The sequence below is a fragment of the Triticum dicoccoides genome, chromosome 3B (genome assembly GCF_002162155.2).
Source record: "Triticum dicoccoides isolate Atlit2015 ecotype Zavitan chromosome 3B, WEW_v2.0, whole genome shotgun sequence".
In the NCBI taxonomy this organism is placed as follows: Eukaryota; Viridiplantae; Streptophyta; class Magnoliopsida; order Poales; family Poaceae; genus Triticum; species Triticum dicoccoides.
In genome coordinates this window covers 541,340,647-541,357,158 of record NC_041385.1, presented here as the reverse complement: position 1 = coordinate 541,357,158, position 16,512 = coordinate 541,340,647, and the positions used below count along the sequence as shown (strand labels likewise).

The following is a 16,512-nucleotide window of genomic DNA, read 5'->3' as shown; positions in this document are numbered from 1 at the left end:
TTAGGTCGCCTTACCGCCTTAAAAACAATGAATGTAAGCAGTTTTTGATCATCACTATGTAACAAATTACCAATATGAATAATATCAAATTGATATTACTATAATCAATATATACAATTGCTTTTGTTTGACAGACAGGTCTGGCACAGTGGTGAAGTACTCCCCACTCGTGCAAAGACGTCCTGGGTTCAACACAGCCTCTCTGCATTTCACTGTGCAGGAGAAAGAGTTGCCTCGTATAACCCTTCCCCGGACCTCACCTAGGGCAGGAGCTTCTAGCACTTGGTAAAATTGTTTTGTTTGAAACAGCATGTTTTTCTGAGAAGTAAGTTAGTACTTACTTTGACAACTGTGTCAATGTGCTAAACTACTTGCAATGTGAATCAGAGGGAGTAATTCTTAAGGTGCCACAAAAGCACATCAATCGGTTACCAAAATGATCAGATTTAAATTCTTTTTATGTCCCACTCTCTTGGCTAAACAAGTTCATGCATATATAAAGTAGTCCGTGCATGTTTTCTTCCTTTTTGATACTATTTGTGTTGAAATACAGAAATATTTGGATATTAACAGCACCACATTATCACAGGAAATAGGATATTGAAACTTAGCAAGCCTAAATAACCTATGTTCACACTCTATCTAACAAGTCAGCAAATGCTTCTTCACTTGTGAGATTGAGTAATCAATAGTCTAAGAGCCTAAGAACTAGTCATGGGATTGGCCCAACCTAAACATAAAAACAACTTATGTTGTGAAATCTCTTCAGCCATGCAGGGAAGATACTTAAATTAAATTATGGCGTTCGTCGCAGGCTTCTGCTTTTAGCGATATGCAGACAACATGCTTGCAATCATGATGCATTGATAGTATTTAGCACTAGGGATGCTGAAATGTATAAGCATTTCTGTGTTCATCCTGTGAAGTGGTCCATTTACACAAACCAAACATTCCAACGATCAGAGTTGGTGTTGTTTCTGACAGGTCTCCAAATCAAATACACAGATAGTGAAAAAGGACTTAGGGCGAGCTGTTGTTCATTTTGTGACAAGTTTCCAAATCAAAATTTAAAATGAGGAACGTGAACTCCGTACACTATTAGAGCGTAGAAATCACATTAGTGGTCTGTGCCTGCGGGAAGATCCCCACAAAGGTTTGAGCAAGAATTCCTTTCAGATTCAATTGGCTTATACTTAAATTATGGTGTTTATCACAGGCTCTAGTTTTAGCAATATGCAGTAGGCAGGCTTGTAGTCATGATGTATTGATAGTATTTAGCAATATGGATGCTGGAATGTAAGCATTTATGTGTTTCATCCCCTGAAGTGGTCCATTTATGCAAACCACGCATTCTAACGATCAGAGTTGGTGTTGTTTCTAGCAGGTCTTCAAATCAAATACACAGATGGGGAAAATGGAGTTAGTACGAGCGGTGTTCATTTGTGGCAGGTTTCGAAATCAAATTCGAAAATGGGGAACAAGAACTTTGTACACTATTGGAGCGTGGATAACATTCACATTCGTGGTCTGTGCCAATGAGAAGATCCTCACAAACAGCGAATTCAATAAATATTTGAGCGAGAACTTCTATCCGATTCAATTGATTTATAGTTAAATCCCTTCCGAGATCTAAGCGGGCGCGCCCAAATCGGGCGCACGCATGCGAAATCTGAGCGGCAACGGAGGAGGGAGTTTGGTACCGACTTGCGGAGGGCGGGCGCCATCTTGTTGGTGAGCGTGCCGGCGACTATCATGCAGTCGGACTGGCGTGGGGACGGGCGGAAGATGACGCCGAATCGGTCGAAGTCGTAGCGGGCCGCGCCGGCGTGCATCATCTCGACGGCGCAGCAGGCGAGCCCGAAGGTCATTGGCCAGATCGAGCCCCGGCGCGCCCAGTTCATGAGGTCGTCCACCTTGGAGACCACGAACTCGGCCGCCTTGGACCCCGCCGCCGGCGGAGGCACGCCCGCGTAGGGCGCCGGTGGGGTCGGCGAGGCGCCCGCCGCGGCGGCGGCGGAGTACGTCCGCGGCGACGCGGAGAGGAGGGCCAGCCGGGCCGTGCGCGGGAGCAGCGCCATGGTCGTTGCCTAGGGTTTCCTACCTTGCCTCGTGGAGGGGGAGGTGGAAGCGTGGGCGATTGGGCGTTGGCTTCTCCGAGCTCTCTGTCTCTCTCTCGGCAGTCGGACGCGGCTCGTGGTGCGCAGTGTGGGGTGCGGGGTCGGGGTCCGTGCCAGGCGCACGCCTGGAGTGTAGACTGCCCAAGCCCAGCTACGTTAGACTGTGGGCCCTCCTCCTGCTGTTACAACAACCAGGCCCAGCACTAGGTTCTGAGCGGACACACGAATGGGCTCAAAGTTTTTTTCCAGGAAAATGGGCTGAAAGTTAGGCCAACCCCACCGCGCGACCCTATCCTGTCCGTCCCCGTCCGTTTGGGATAAAAGGGACAAACGAGACGCCCAGCGCGCGGGCGCAAACGGACTTTTGTCCGCTTTGTGTCCGCTTTCAACCCATCCGCGGCCCAAGTTTGCGCGCTTTTGGGGTGAAACGGACACCACGCGGACGCGCGGGTCGTCTGCGTGTGTCCTCACCTGGCCCGCCCGTCGGTGGCACAGGACGGGCCTTTTTCTATCCGCCCCCCTTCCTCCCTCCGGCCTCATCCACTCCACTCTTCCCCTCTCTTCCCCTCGCCGCCGCCGGCCGCCCGCTGCCATTGCAGCCGTGCAACTCGGATGCGCGCTTGCCCATCCCCTTCCTCTCGTCGCCGCCGAGCTACCCAAGCACGGCCACCTTGTTTGCGCACCCGCCGGCCGGGTTTGGGGCGGATCCGGTCGGTCTTGAGCTCGCCCGGCTGTGGGAGGCCGGGTCGCGCCATGGACTGGCCGGGAACCTCGCCGGAAGGCCCTGGCAGGGCCGCAAGGCCACATGCAGGCAGTGGCTCGTCCTCTAGCCGCTCGGATCTGCACCGTCGGTGGCCCGCCGGCAGATACGCGAATGGCGGCCGGCCGGGCTCGGTGCTTGCCCAAAAGCTCGTCGGCGCACCGTTGCCCCTCATCAAGTGCGACCACTGCCCAAGGGTGGTCGTGCGTCGCGTGTCTACAACGCCGGAGCATCCCGGATGGGTGTTCATCAAGTGCTTAAACGATGGGGTATGTGCTCTTTTAGCTTCGGTTTATGCTTTCGATTAGACTAGTGGTGCTAACTTTAAGTTTTATTGTGTAGAACGGATGCAAGTTTTGGTATTGGGAAGAAGAGTACATCGATATGTTGATAGAGCGAAATGTATTGCATGTTCGTGCACTTTTAGCTAGCCTAGAGGTTTTAGATGAGACAAGTGCACTTGTTGCTAGATTAGAGACTAGGCATGATACTACGTGCGAAGAAGCAACAAAGCATGATACTACGTGTGAGGAAGCAACGTCGACTTTTGGTTTGAAGAAGAAAGGAGGGTGCAACGTCGTGCCTCCTCCACAGATCAACAATGAGTGCATCAAGAAGACGCTAACCCAACTCAAGGGAGTAGTTATGGAAGTTGGGTATCTTCTCAAATGTATTTTTGTGGTTCTTGTTTTCTTTGGCCTTACTTTACTAGTCAAAATGTAATGATGTATTATCATGTATCAAAAATGAATGATAAAAAAAAGTTAAGGACTTGCAAAGAAATATACGCGGACAGGATGGGGCAAATGGATGCGGCCGTGCGTTGGGCGCACGGCCACCGCATCCTAGAACAGACCCGGACACGACCCCAAATCCCTATCCAAACGGACAGAATCCGGACAAAACGGACGTCCGTTTGAAGTCGCGCGGTGGAGTTGGCCTTAGAATTCGAGCTTTGGGGAAAACAAATCATTCGAGCATGGCCTGAGCCCTGAGCTGCCTCGTCGTGGACTGGTGGTCACCGGCGGCGATCCCCGTCGCCGTCGGTCAGAATCAACATGTTTCTTACGTGACCAGCTTTGTATTCCCTGGCTCCTGTGGATTCAGGTCGGCAGCTTTCCCGTGCATCGATGAGGGCATATCCCAGGAATATGTGCCTAAATTTTGGTGAGACGGGACCTTGTAGCGAACTTTCAGTGGAATATCCCTTTCAGTTTCACGGGCGCACGATTCGCCGAGATATGTTGGCGGCCGCGCAATAATGGCATGGCCTCCCTGGAACAAGATTTAGCACTAGCAGCAGGTTGTAGGAAAATCATACACACGTTGGGCCGAAAAGGCTCACTATCTTACACTGTCTTTTAGCTGATGATTTTCCCACAAAATAGGAGAAAAAAACTTTATAAATGATGGTTGATGGCAAATGCACACGACCACAAACGCACAAAATCACATGTATATGGTTGGACGTAGTACTCTTCATAACTGACTATGACAGCGACCGAATCAATAGTAAACAAAGACGTGGCAAGTACGAGGATATATGTCTTCAGTTGTGCACGGAGGTTCATCGATTTGTGACCACGAAATGATTGTCATTTTCGTATACTACAAATTCACGGAAATAATAACCAGCGAACGTTAGCTGGGGATGCCAAGCGAGCGTTTTTTTTGGCAGCTTTACTTAGTAGGAAATGGCAAATCCTGCTCATTTTTTACGCAATTTTTTCTTCTTTTCAGAAAATGGCATGCATCTCTGAAGAATTTTTTTTAACCTCATACAACTGAAGTTGACATCTAAAACGTTTGGAAATATCAACCACTCCCAACAAACATTCATCAGATATTGCGGTCCCAAATTTATGAGTCAAACTGTAAGGGATGGGATCAAACACGCAAATTTGTTCGTCGATGACAAGCCAACTTTATAAAGACTAGCGAGATTGCTGCTTAGATGTGTTGGCTGGAACCACGTGACATGTGGTAAGTAATCCAAACTATTCAGAAAGATGTGTTGGCCGGAACAAACTCATGATTTCGCTCCAGGTTGTTGCCCCTTCCAAGTTTCTTCTAAATTTGCATACAAGTGGGAACTTTTACTCTGTTTTATGAAATAAGAAAATTATTCCAAGTAGTAGAAGGTAGCAGGGCATCATGCTTGAGACAATATCGATCGGCTGAAACTGACTTTCGTCGGATCAACTCATGTATTTTTTTTCGTCAATCAATAGATAAATGGGATACAACGAGCTTCACCATTGCCAGGCGGCCCAAGGACGACACGCACAAATTAGTCAATACTACTATCGAGTTGGCCATTGGCGATCGAACTGCTCATCCTTAATTAGCTTCCACCGACGCGCTACCCAAACTCGTACACTACACACCAGCATATCAGGCAAGCAAATTATTAGAAAATAAGGTATCGATCCCCAAATTAATGGTAATGCGGCAGGGACGGATGGATCAGTTCTTGACGCCGAGGGGCATGGGCATGCCGTCCTGGACGGCCACCGGCATCGACTCGAGCTTGCAGTCGAGCGGCAGCAGCGTGCTCTCCTCGACGAGCACCCGGCTGATGAGCCGCAGCAGCGTCTCCTCCATGTCCTTGCCGTCGCTCCACGGGTGCACCTCGGCCTGGAGCAGGCCCGGGTTCTCGCAGATGAGGTCCCACACGGGGAACCCCTTGCGCGGCATCATGAAGTCCTCCCTGGCGAGCCGCAGCGACGGGCAGTAGTCGCCGCGGCCGTCGCCGAGGTAGATGAAGCGCTTCCTGGCGCCGTCCGCCGCGGCGGCGGAGGCGCGGATGCTGTCGAGCACCTGGCCCTTCCACATGTTGGGCGGGCAGGTGCCGATGCCGCAGCCGTGCGGGCCGGCGTGGAAGTCGTGGTGCGGCGCGATGCGGAGGCGGCCGTCGGCGTCGACGCGGCTGGGGTTGGTGTTGATCTCGGAGAAGCAGCCCCGGAGGCCGTGGTAGTCGAGGATGATGTCGATGAAGAAGCGGTTGGCGTCGCTGAGGACCCTGAGGTCGCAGCCGAGGCTGTAGGCGGCCCGGATGGCGGAGACGACGCGCGGGTTGATGGGCGCGGCCCGGAGCACGTCGGCGACGTCGCGGAGGGTCCTGCCCTGCGCGTGCAGCTCCCCCATGACGGTGTCGATGAGGGTGTTCCACGGCATGGTGGGCAGCAGGCGGTCGAAGAGGTCGGTGGCGCCGAGGCCGTCGACGACCCAGTTGTCGCTGTCGACGTCGATGATGGTCTTGTCGAAGTCGAACACCACCACGACGCCGGCCATCTCGACGTACGGTCCTTCTTCCTGGACTTGGATTTTTCGGACTTGGAGTGGTGTGCGTGCGTGCGCGTTGAGGCTTTTGACGGGGAAGGGTGTGGAGGCGGGTGCGGGGCTATATACTGGTCCGGGACGGGGAGCCGGGAAGATGCCGAGGGAATATTACGAGATGCCTACGAATAGGGGCAGGCATCGGATCGGACTTGCTCCGGCGCGTTGCTGATCGATCCATGTTAATTAGCTGCCCTTTCCGGAAGGTACGCGGCGAATCAGGTTTGGTTTTGGGGAACCACTAGGGATCAGACTACTGATCCCTTGCTTCCCATCAGACCACTCGATGACCGTCGGATTAACATCATGCTATTCGTCCGATCTGATACTATTGTTAGACGCTGAGTTATTTCCTTCCTATAGTAATTAAGTGCTTCCATAATAACCTCCCGCTGACCTCTCCACCATTCCTTATCTATGCTTCTAATAACTAACTGCTTTTAGAAATTACGTCAATTGTTTTGGTAAGCTGTGATTGCTTTCAATAAACAAATACAAAAAATTATGCTTCCCACTAATTGCGGATTTGCTTCCAATAAACAGATAAAGAAACTTTATTGTTTCTGGAGATGTTCTCTTTTTGCAGCGCAGACATGGCATGGAAAATTGAATTTTTATAGTGGAAACCCATGCCATGGGAACATATATTATACAAAAAACTGTTTACAAAATGGGCTGCTCTACGCGATCAGCCGGGTCGCGAGCCATAGATCTGGCGCCAGCGAGCGGTTGAGCGTCTCCCTTCAATATTGCAACAGAGGTCATGTTGCAGAAACATTTGCAACAGAGATCATGTTGTAGAACTTTTTTGTGACACAAATTATGTTGCAGAAACATTTTCAATATTGATCATGTTGTAGAATCTTTTTTGCAATCGAGAGCATGTCACATAATTTTTTTTGCAACATAGACGGTGTTGCAGAAACAATGCCGCCAACATAATTTTTTTGCAACATAGACGGTGTTGCAGAAACAACGCCGCCATCGTTTGCAGGACCTAACATCTCGCACAGGTTACTAAAAGGCCGATGTGCGCAGCCGTCGACCACTCTTGTCAAAGAAATCAAGAGCGCAGCGGCCGCTTCTCCGTAGCGCTGTCGGTAGCAAAAAGTAACGGGCAGGGTGGCGAGGCTACAGAGTTGCAGCGCCATGGCTGGGAGCTTGAGAGAGAGGCTGTGAAGAATTGTGGATGGATAACAAAGTGATGGGTGTTGACTCACGAATGGATAGGGATGCGGTGGTTGAAGCTAGATATTTGTAGAAAAGGGTGGGACAAGGAGAGCACAGGACCGTGATCCAAATACAATCCGACGGCAGTGCACCGGGCCGACGTATCGGTTGGATCAGCCGGTTGAACAGAAGTTTTTCCCTTACAAAATAAAGATACTTCAAAAATTTGTTCCAACTGTAAATATTCTCGGATCAAACTAGGACGTCTAAACTGAAATTTTGGGTTGTAGACAACATGTAATCTGAACGTTGGAAGCATCATGCAGTAACGGTGGAAACATACCTGATTACTGTGTAAGAGAAGCTTGATTTATTTGGAAGCATAGTGTGCTATTGTTAGAAGCATGATTAGTGTCTAACTGAAACTTTGTTCAACTATGTAGGAAGCATAAATGTTCTGTGAAACCTATAATGCTTTCTCATTGTGTAACAAGAGATTCTATTTCATGAGAAGGAAGCGAAATAGAGATATGTTGGATACAAATTTAAGAAGCTGGTGCAGCATACATGTGCCACGTGACAATTGCATGTGCTTCAAAAAAATGAGCATGTGCTTCCAAATAAGTTGAAAGTTGTTTCAAATGTCGCATGTACATATTTTCAACGACGAACTTTCTGATTGATGAATTTTTCCATCAACATTGCTTGTAAATGAGATCATAATTTTCTTCCAAAGAAAACAAAATTATCATACATTGGACATTGCTTCCATACAAGATACAACAAGATATTAATTAACATACAACAAGACATGAACATCGAAGCACAACGGGATGAAGCCCCCTACTGGAACATGAGCACCATCCAAAGAGAGATGTCTTTGAGGAATAACGTCCACAAGATCTCAGCAGCAACAATGAGATCAGACCAACATTGCCTGAGTGTGGTGGTCAGATAGGGCCACGGGGAAGACTTGACATGCCTAAGTTGTCCCCGTGCACGAGCGAGGCTGGGGTAGGAAGCAAAGGTGATACATGAAGAAGCAGGGAATCCCATGTTAGGAAGCATGCATGCTTCGTCTGTGCTTTGTCGATGTCGAACCCGTCCATGGACGCTCCACTCCAGCTGCCATCTTATCCCTAGCTTTGACGACCTCTTTTTCTCCCCAAAAGATGTGTGTCGACGCCTGGGAGCGGCAAGGAGCAGCGCGGTCGGCATCGTCGAGTTGCCGACTTTATTGACCTGCAACAGTTGAGCATTGTGTTACCAGTGTGCTCTCCCGGCCTTTGTAGATCATATCTGGCGTCATGGTGGAGAATAAGACTACACCGCAGAGAAGATCGACACAGGTGTTTGGGTTCATGTCCCCGCTCATGTAGGGAAGGTCGCTGCCATGAGTGGGGAAGAGCACCACAAGGAAAGGCAGAGCAACAGGTGGAGGAAGGCGTGATTGTCGTGGAGGAGGATGGCGGAGAATGAAGTCAGCCTATTTGTTGGTTGTGGGAAGACGGACGCTGGTTCAAATCATTAATGAAAAAAACTTAATTTGAGGATGGCAGTTATGAGCAATTTAAGGAGATTAGATGCCAGCAAACGAGCCATCGGATGTGGTACAAGATGGACGGTGCAGAAGACGTCTGAGCGAATAAGAAGTATCAGACTACTGATCTAAAGTGTTTCCCTTGGTTTTGGGTTCGGGGACTCGGTTTCATTGCAGTTTATGCCGTGGCATATGCGCGTTCGCGTCTTTGCCTCCCGCGGCAAGAATACGCGAGGTGGCTTCTCGTGGTGTGGCCGTGAACGTGAAGGATCCGGAGGAGCTCCTGCATGTGGCCAGGGGAATATCCTCTCTCATGCCGTCGTGGCGCCGCTTTCGCGCGCCCGTCTTCTGGCTCGTGGCTGCTGGGTTTGCGCGTCCGGAGAAGTGACAAAATACCCAAGGACGACAATAATTGCCACATGTGTGGGTGTTAGAGCATCTTCAGCCGTTCGGCCCCACTGGGCGCCGAAAAAGAGCGGCCTGGGGGTGCGTCAGCGATAAACTCGGCGCTGGGGGCGATTCGGCACCCATCAGCCGCCCACAGGTCGCCCCCAGGCGTCGAATTCTGTTGGAAATATGAGCAATTTACCGAGTGATTTTATTAACAAAAATACTAGATAAAGCATGACTAGTGTAGCAGTGATAAAACAAGCCATGCGATTTGACAAAGAGAAGGTAAACAACATCTTCATATATGAACCGTAACTAAACATATCTTGAGCAGACAGTATAGCAAGTTGCATATATGAAATAGAGTCTAACATATCTAGGGCAAATACTAGAACAAGGAACTGTAGCAGAACCTCTAATAGAAAGGGGACGAACACGTACGGGGCAGCAGCAGCAGAAGCACTGGACTTGGGGTCGGTGTCCTCGCCAGCCATGTCGTCGAGGAGGTCGTGGACGTCGGGGAAGAAGTCGTCGTCGGGGAAGTAGTCGTCGGAGTCCGGGGCGTCTGTGACGAAGAAGTCAGTAGTTGCGCGAAGCGCTCCCCAAAAACCTTATCACCCTTCTCCCGTACAGGACTCAAAAGGTGCGGTTTCAGAGGCCTATTGTCCCGACTCACGGTGCACGCCGCAAGCCGGGATGAGGAAGACAGCAGCAGCATAGAGATTGGAACCGGTGGCGAGAGGAAGGAGAAGTTCTGGTGCGTCTATCCGGGAGGAGCGACCTCCCTTTTATAGGCGCAAGAGAGGGAGGCGAGAGGCTGCGCCGGGAGCTGAAGGGAACGCGGGAGACGAAACGAACAGGCAGCAGCCGAAGAGGCGCGTCGTTCGAATTCAGTGTCCAGAGACAGAAAAATGTTTCAGCTTCCGAGTGACCTTTCGTATACCCGTAGTGCGTGGCAACAATTTAGACATCGGCTCGGCTCATTCCCGCAACCCGCGGCGCGGCGCGGCGCGGCGTGGCGAGGCGGGTGGCGGAGGAGGAGCGCGTGTGGATGTCCCTCTTGTTTTCATGCTCATACAAGCGAGGAAAGAACCTCCCTTATAAGGAGGTCCAACTCCCACTCAACTAGCAATGTGGGACTAAACTTTAGTAGTATCCATTGCCTTGCATAAATGGGCTAAGTGGGCCTCTAGGATTTATTTAGGAATTTCTGAAATAGTTATTGGGCTGTCCCAAAATAGACTAAATTCCAGCAATCCCCCACCAGATCCCAGAGGCACACAAAATTTGCCTATGGTTCCAAAACAATGTTTTATATACTGGTACTACAGTGGAGACTGTTAAGTTGAACTTCCACCTAGAACCCTATGCTACACTAGTAAGCAACTTGGATAGTGGACTGGGCCTTGAACTATAAGTTTTCTGCGAATCTAGCTTCACATAAAGCCTTGACCGATACGTGGCTACCGTGGGTCTTCCCCGTGGGTGGAGCTTATGCGTCATACTCTGAGACCTTTCATGAGTTTACTAGAGTGAACCCTACTCTCATAGATTGCGACGTTTAACAATCAGACTCATATAGGTGCGTTCTTCAAAAGATGTTCTGCAGGACAACATCTCTGCTTCAAAGAGCCACTTAGAACACATTAAGATATACATCAACCTGCCATGCAGATTAGGAGAGTATTGCATCTTCATGGAGTTGTATTTTTAACAGTAAGGATACTCTCCTCCCAGTTGACCAACAGCTTGTCTTCCACATCTAATTCACGGGATCTCCGAGCACAAAGAATAGGTTACCACTGTGAACAACTCATATTGTGGGTCTCATACCCATCTCCCTCGATGCATTATCTATCACATTACGTGATAGACCCTTAGTAAAAGGATCTGCCCGATTTTTAGACGTTTGGATATAATCCAATGCAATAACTCCGGAGTTTTTCATTTTTCTGACAGACTTTAACCTTCTCTGAACATGTCTTGATGACTTCATGTTATCCTTTGAGCTGCTCACTGTTGGGGAACGTAGCAAAAATTCAAAATTTTCCTACGTGTCACCAAGATCTGTCTATGGAGAAACTAGCAACGAGGGGAAGGAGAGTGCATCTACATACCCTTGTAGATCGCTAAGCGGAAGCGTTCAAGAGAACGGGGTTGAAGAAGTCATACTCGTCGTGATCCAAATCACCGGAGATCCTAGTGCCGAACGGACGGGACCTCCGTGTTCAACACATGTACAGCCCGATGACGTCTCCCATGCCTTGATCCAGCAAGGAGAGAGGGAGAGGTTGGGGAAGACTCCATCCAGCAGCAGCATAACGGCGTGGTGGTGATGGAGGAGCGTGGCAATCCTGCAGGGCTCCGCCAAGCACCACGGGAGAGGAGGAGGGAGAGAGGTAGGGCTGCGCCAGGGAGAGGTGAAACTCATGTGTTGGCAGCCCCCAAGACCTCAACTATATATAGGGGAGAGGGAGGGGGTGCGCCCCCTCTAGGGTTTCCACCTCAAGGGGTGCGGCAGCCCCAAACCCATCTAGGGTGGCGGCCAAGGGGGGGAGAGGGGAAACTTGCCCCCCAAGTTAGGTGGGTGCGCCCCCTCCCCAAACCCTAGGCGCCTTGGGCCCTTGTGGGGGGGCGCACCAGCCCACCCGTGGCTGGTCCCCTCCCACACTTGGCCCATGCAGCCCTCAGGGTCCGGTGGCCCCACTTGGTGGACCCCCGGGACCCTCCCGGTGGTCCCGGTACGTTACCGATAACACCCGAAACTTTTCCGGTGACCAAAACAGGACTTCCCATATATAAATCTTTACCTCCGGACCATTCGAGAACTCCTCGTGACGTCCGGGATCTCATCCGGGACTCCGAACAACATTCGGTAACCACGTATATCTATTCCCTATAACCCTAGTGTCATCGAACCTTAAGTGTGTAGACCCTACGGGTTCGGGAACCATGCAGACATGACCGAGACGTTCTCCGATCAATAACCAACAACATGATCTGGATACCCATGTTGGCTCCCACATGTTCCACGATGATCTCATCGGATGAACCACGATGTTGAGGATTCGATCAATCCCGTATACAATTCCCTTTGTCTAGCGATATAGTACTTGCCCGAGATTCGATCGTTGGTATCCCGATACCTTGTTCAATCTCGTTACCGGCAAGTCTCTTTACTCGTTCCGTAACACATCATCCCGTGATCAACCGCTTGGTCACATTGTGCACATTATGATGATGTCCTACCGAGTGGGCCTAGAGATACCTCTCCGTTACACGGAGTGACAAATCCCAGTCTCGATTCGTACCAACCCAACAGACACTTTCGGAGATATCCGTAGTGCACCTTTATAGCCACCCAGTTACGTTGTGACGTTTGGTACACCCAAAGCATTCCTACGGTATCCGGGAGTTGGACAATCTCATGGTCTAAGGAAATGATACTTGACATTATAAAAGCTTTAGCATACGAACTACACGATCTTTGTGCTAGGCTTAGGATTGGGTCTTGTCCATCACATCATTCTCCTAATGATGTGATCCCGTTATCAACGACATCCAATGTCCATGGTCAGGAAACCGTAACCATCTATTGATCAACTAGCTAGTCAACTAGAGGCTTACTAGGGACATGGTGTTGTCTATGTATCCACACATGTATCTGAGTTTCCTATCAATACAATTATAGCATGGATAATAAACAATTGTCATGAATAAGGAAATATAATAATAACTAATTTATTATTGCCTCTAGGGCATATTTCCAACAGTCTCCCACTTGCACTAGAGTCAATAATCTAGTTCACATCGCCATGTGATCAACACTCATAGGTCACATCGCCATGTGACCAACATCCAAAGAGTTTACTAGTGTCACTAAACTAGTTCACATCATCATGTGATTAAGACTCAATGAGTTCTGGGGTTTGATCATGTTTTGCTTGTGAGAGAGGTTTTAGTCAACGGGTTTGCAACATTCAGATCCGTATGTACTTCGCAAATCTCTAGGTCATATTGTTAATGCTGCTTCCACGCTCCATTTGGAGCTATTCCAAATGGTTGCTCCACTATACGTATCCCGTTTGCTACTCAGAGTCATTCGGATAGGTGTTAAAGCTTGCATCGATGTAACCCTTCACGCCGAACTCTTTATCACCTCCATAATCGAGAAACATTTCCTGATTCCTCTAAGGATAATTTTGACCGCTGTACAATGATCCGTTCCTGGATCATTCTTGTACCCCTTGACTGACTCATGGCAAGGCACACTTCCGGTGCGGTACACATCATAGCATACTACAGAGCCTATGTCTGAAGAATAGGGGACGACCTTCGTCCTTTCTCTCTCTTCTGCCGTGGTCGAGCTTTAACTCTTAACTTCATACCTTACTATTCAGGCAAGAACTCCTTCTTTGACTGATCCATCTTGAACACCTTCAAGATCATGTCAAGGTATGTGCTCATTTGGAAGTACCATTGAGCGTTTTTGATCTATCCTCATAGATCTTGATGCTCAATGTTCAAGTAGCTTAATCCAGGTTTTCTATTGAAAAACACCTTTCAAATAACCCTATATGCTTTCCAGAAATTCTACATCATTTCTGATCAACAATATGTCAACAACACATACTCATCAGAAAATCTATAGTGCTCCCACTCACTTCTTTGGAAATACAAGTTTCTCATAAACTTTGTATAAACCCAAAATCTTTGATCATCTCATCAAAGCGTACATTCCAACTCTGAGATGCTTGCTCCAGTCCTTGGAAGGATTGCTGGAGTTTTGCATACTTGTTAGCGTCTTTCAGGATTGTCAAAACCTTCTGATTGTATCACATACAACCTTTCCTCAAGTATTACATCGAGGAAACAATGTTTTGACATCCTATCTGCAAGATTTCATAAATAATGCAGTAACTGCTAATCTAATTCCAACAGACTCTTAGCATCGCTACGAATGAGAAAGTCTCATCGCAGTCAACTCCTTGAACTTGTAGGAAAACATCTTAACGACAAGTCGAGCTTTCTCAATGGTGATACTTACCATCATTGTCTGTCTTCCTTTTAAAATCCATCTGTACCCAACAGCCTTACGACCATCAAGTATTTCTTCCAAAGTCATGGATCCTCTCTCGGATTTTATGGCCTCGAGCCATTCGTCGGAATCCGGGCTGACCATCGCTTCTCCATAGCTCGCGGGTTCAATGTTGTCTAGCAACATGACCTCTAAGACAGGATTACGTACCACTCTGAAGCAGTACGCATCCTTGTCGACCCACGAGGTTTGGTAGTGACTTGATCCGAAGTTTCATGATCTCTATCACAAGATTCTACTTCAATTGGTGTAGGTGCCATAGGAACAACTTCCTGTGCCCTGCTACACACTAGTTGAAGTGATGGTTCAACAACCTCATCAAGTCTCCACCATCCTCCCACTCAATTCTTTCAAGAGAAACTTTTCCTCGAGAAAGGACCCGTTTCTAGAAACAATCCTTTTGCTTCCGGATCTGAAATAGGAGGTATACCCAACTGTTTTTGAGTGTCCTATGAAGATGCATTTTATCCGCTTTGGGTTCGAGCTTATCAACCTGAAACTTTTTCACATAAGCGTCGCAGCCCCAAACTTTCAAGAAACGATAGCTTAGGTTTCTCTAAACCACAGTTCATACGCTGTCATCTCAACGGAATTACGTGGTGCCCTATTAAAGTGAGTGCGGTTGTCTCTAATGCCTAACCCATGAACGATAGTGGTAATTCGATAAGATACATCATGGTACGCACCATATCCAATAGGGTGCAACTATGATGTTCGGACACATCATCACACTATGGTGTTCCAGGCGGTATTAATTGTGAACAATTTCCACAATGTCTTAATTGCGTGCCAAAGCTCGTAACTCAGATACTCATCTCTATGATCATATCATAGACATTTTATCCTCTTGTCACGATGATCTTCAACTTCACTCTAAAATTACTTGAATCTTTCAATAATTCAGACTTGTGTTTCATCAAGTAAATATACTCAACATCTACTCAAATCATCTGTGAAGTAAGAACATAATGATATCCACTGCATGCCTCAGCACTTATTGGACTGCACACATCAAAATGTGTTACTTCCAACAAGTTTCTATCTTGTTTCATCTTATTGAAAGACGAGACTTTTCAGTCATCTTGCCCATGTGGTATGATCTGCATGTCTCAAGTGATTTAGAATCAAGTGAGTCCAAACGATCCATCTGCATGGAGTTTCTTCATGCATATACACCAATAGACATGGTTCGCATGTCTCAAACTTTTTTAAAAAATGAGTGAGTCCAAAGATCCATCCGCATGGAGCTTCTTCATGCGTTTTATACCAATATGACTTACATGGCAGTGCCACAAGTAAGTGGTACTATCATTACTATCTTATATCTTTTGGCATGAAAATGTGTATCATGATGATCGAGATTCAATAAACCGTGCAAGACCATTGAAGGTATTATTCAAATAAACAGAGTAACCATTATTCTCCTTAAATGAATAAACGTATTGCGATAGACATAATCCAATCATGTCTATGCTCAACGCAAACACCAAATAACAATTATTTAGGTTTAACACCAATCTCGATGGTAGAGGGAGCGTGCGATGCTTGATCACATCAACCTTGGAAACACTTCCAACACATATCGTCAGCTCACCTTTAGCTAGTCTCCGTTTATTCCGTAGCTTTTATTTCGAGTTACTAACACTTGGCAACCGAACCGGTATCTAATATCCTGGTGCTACTAGGAGTACTAGTAAAGTACACATTAACATAATGTATATCCAATATACTTCTATCGACCTTGCCATCCTTCTCATCTACCAAGTATCTAGGGTGGTTCTGCTTCAGTGTCCGTTCCTCTCATTACAGAAGCACTTAGTCTCAGTTTTGGGTTCAACCTTGGGTTTCTTCACTAGAGCAGCAACTGATTTGCCGTTTCATGAAGTACCCCTTCTTGCCCTTGCCGTTCTTGAAACTAGTGGTTTCACTAACCATCAACAATTGATGCTCCTTCTTGATTTCTACATTCGCGGTGTCGAACATTGCGAATAGCTCAAGGATCATCATATCTATCCCTGTTATGTTATAGTTCATCACAAAGCTCTAGTAGCTTGGTGGCAATGTCTTTGGAGAAACATCACTATCTCATCTGGAAGAT

The 16,512-nt window shown here is 47.9% G+C and overlaps 2 protein-coding genes across 2 annotated transcripts in view; both read right to left on the bottom strand.

Annotated features, from left to right (window-relative positions):
* The window catches only part of LOC119276973 (NADH-quinone oxidoreductase subunit B 1-like), a 3,498-nt gene extending 1,282 nt beyond the window's left edge, over positions 1-2,216 (bottom strand). Inside the window, exon 1 of the mRNA XM_037558155.1 lies at positions 1,705-2,216. Within this exon, the coding sequence (XP_037414052.1) occupies positions 1,705-2,078 (374 nt within the window). The 5' untranslated portion in view covers positions 2,079-2,216. The remainder of the gene's footprint in view (positions 1-1,704) is intronic.
* A 2,834-nt stretch (positions 2,217-5,050) lies between these two features.
* Positions 5,051-6,239, bottom strand: LOC119276972 (inorganic pyrophosphatase 1-like). The gene has a single exon (XM_037558154.1). It carries the CDS (start codon positions 6,169-6,171, stop codon positions 5,344-5,346), a length of 828 nt encoding a protein of 275 aa, XP_037414051.1. The 5' UTR covers positions 6,172-6,239; the 3' UTR covers positions 5,051-5,343.
* Between the last annotated feature and the right edge of the window lie 10,273 nt (positions 6,240-16,512).

Excerpts from the sequence above, each read along its gene's own strand:
- LOC119276972 (XM_037558154.1), bottom strand. The coding sequence starts at position 6,171 with ATGGCCGGCGTCGTGGTGGTGTTCGACTTCGACAAGACCATCATCGAC.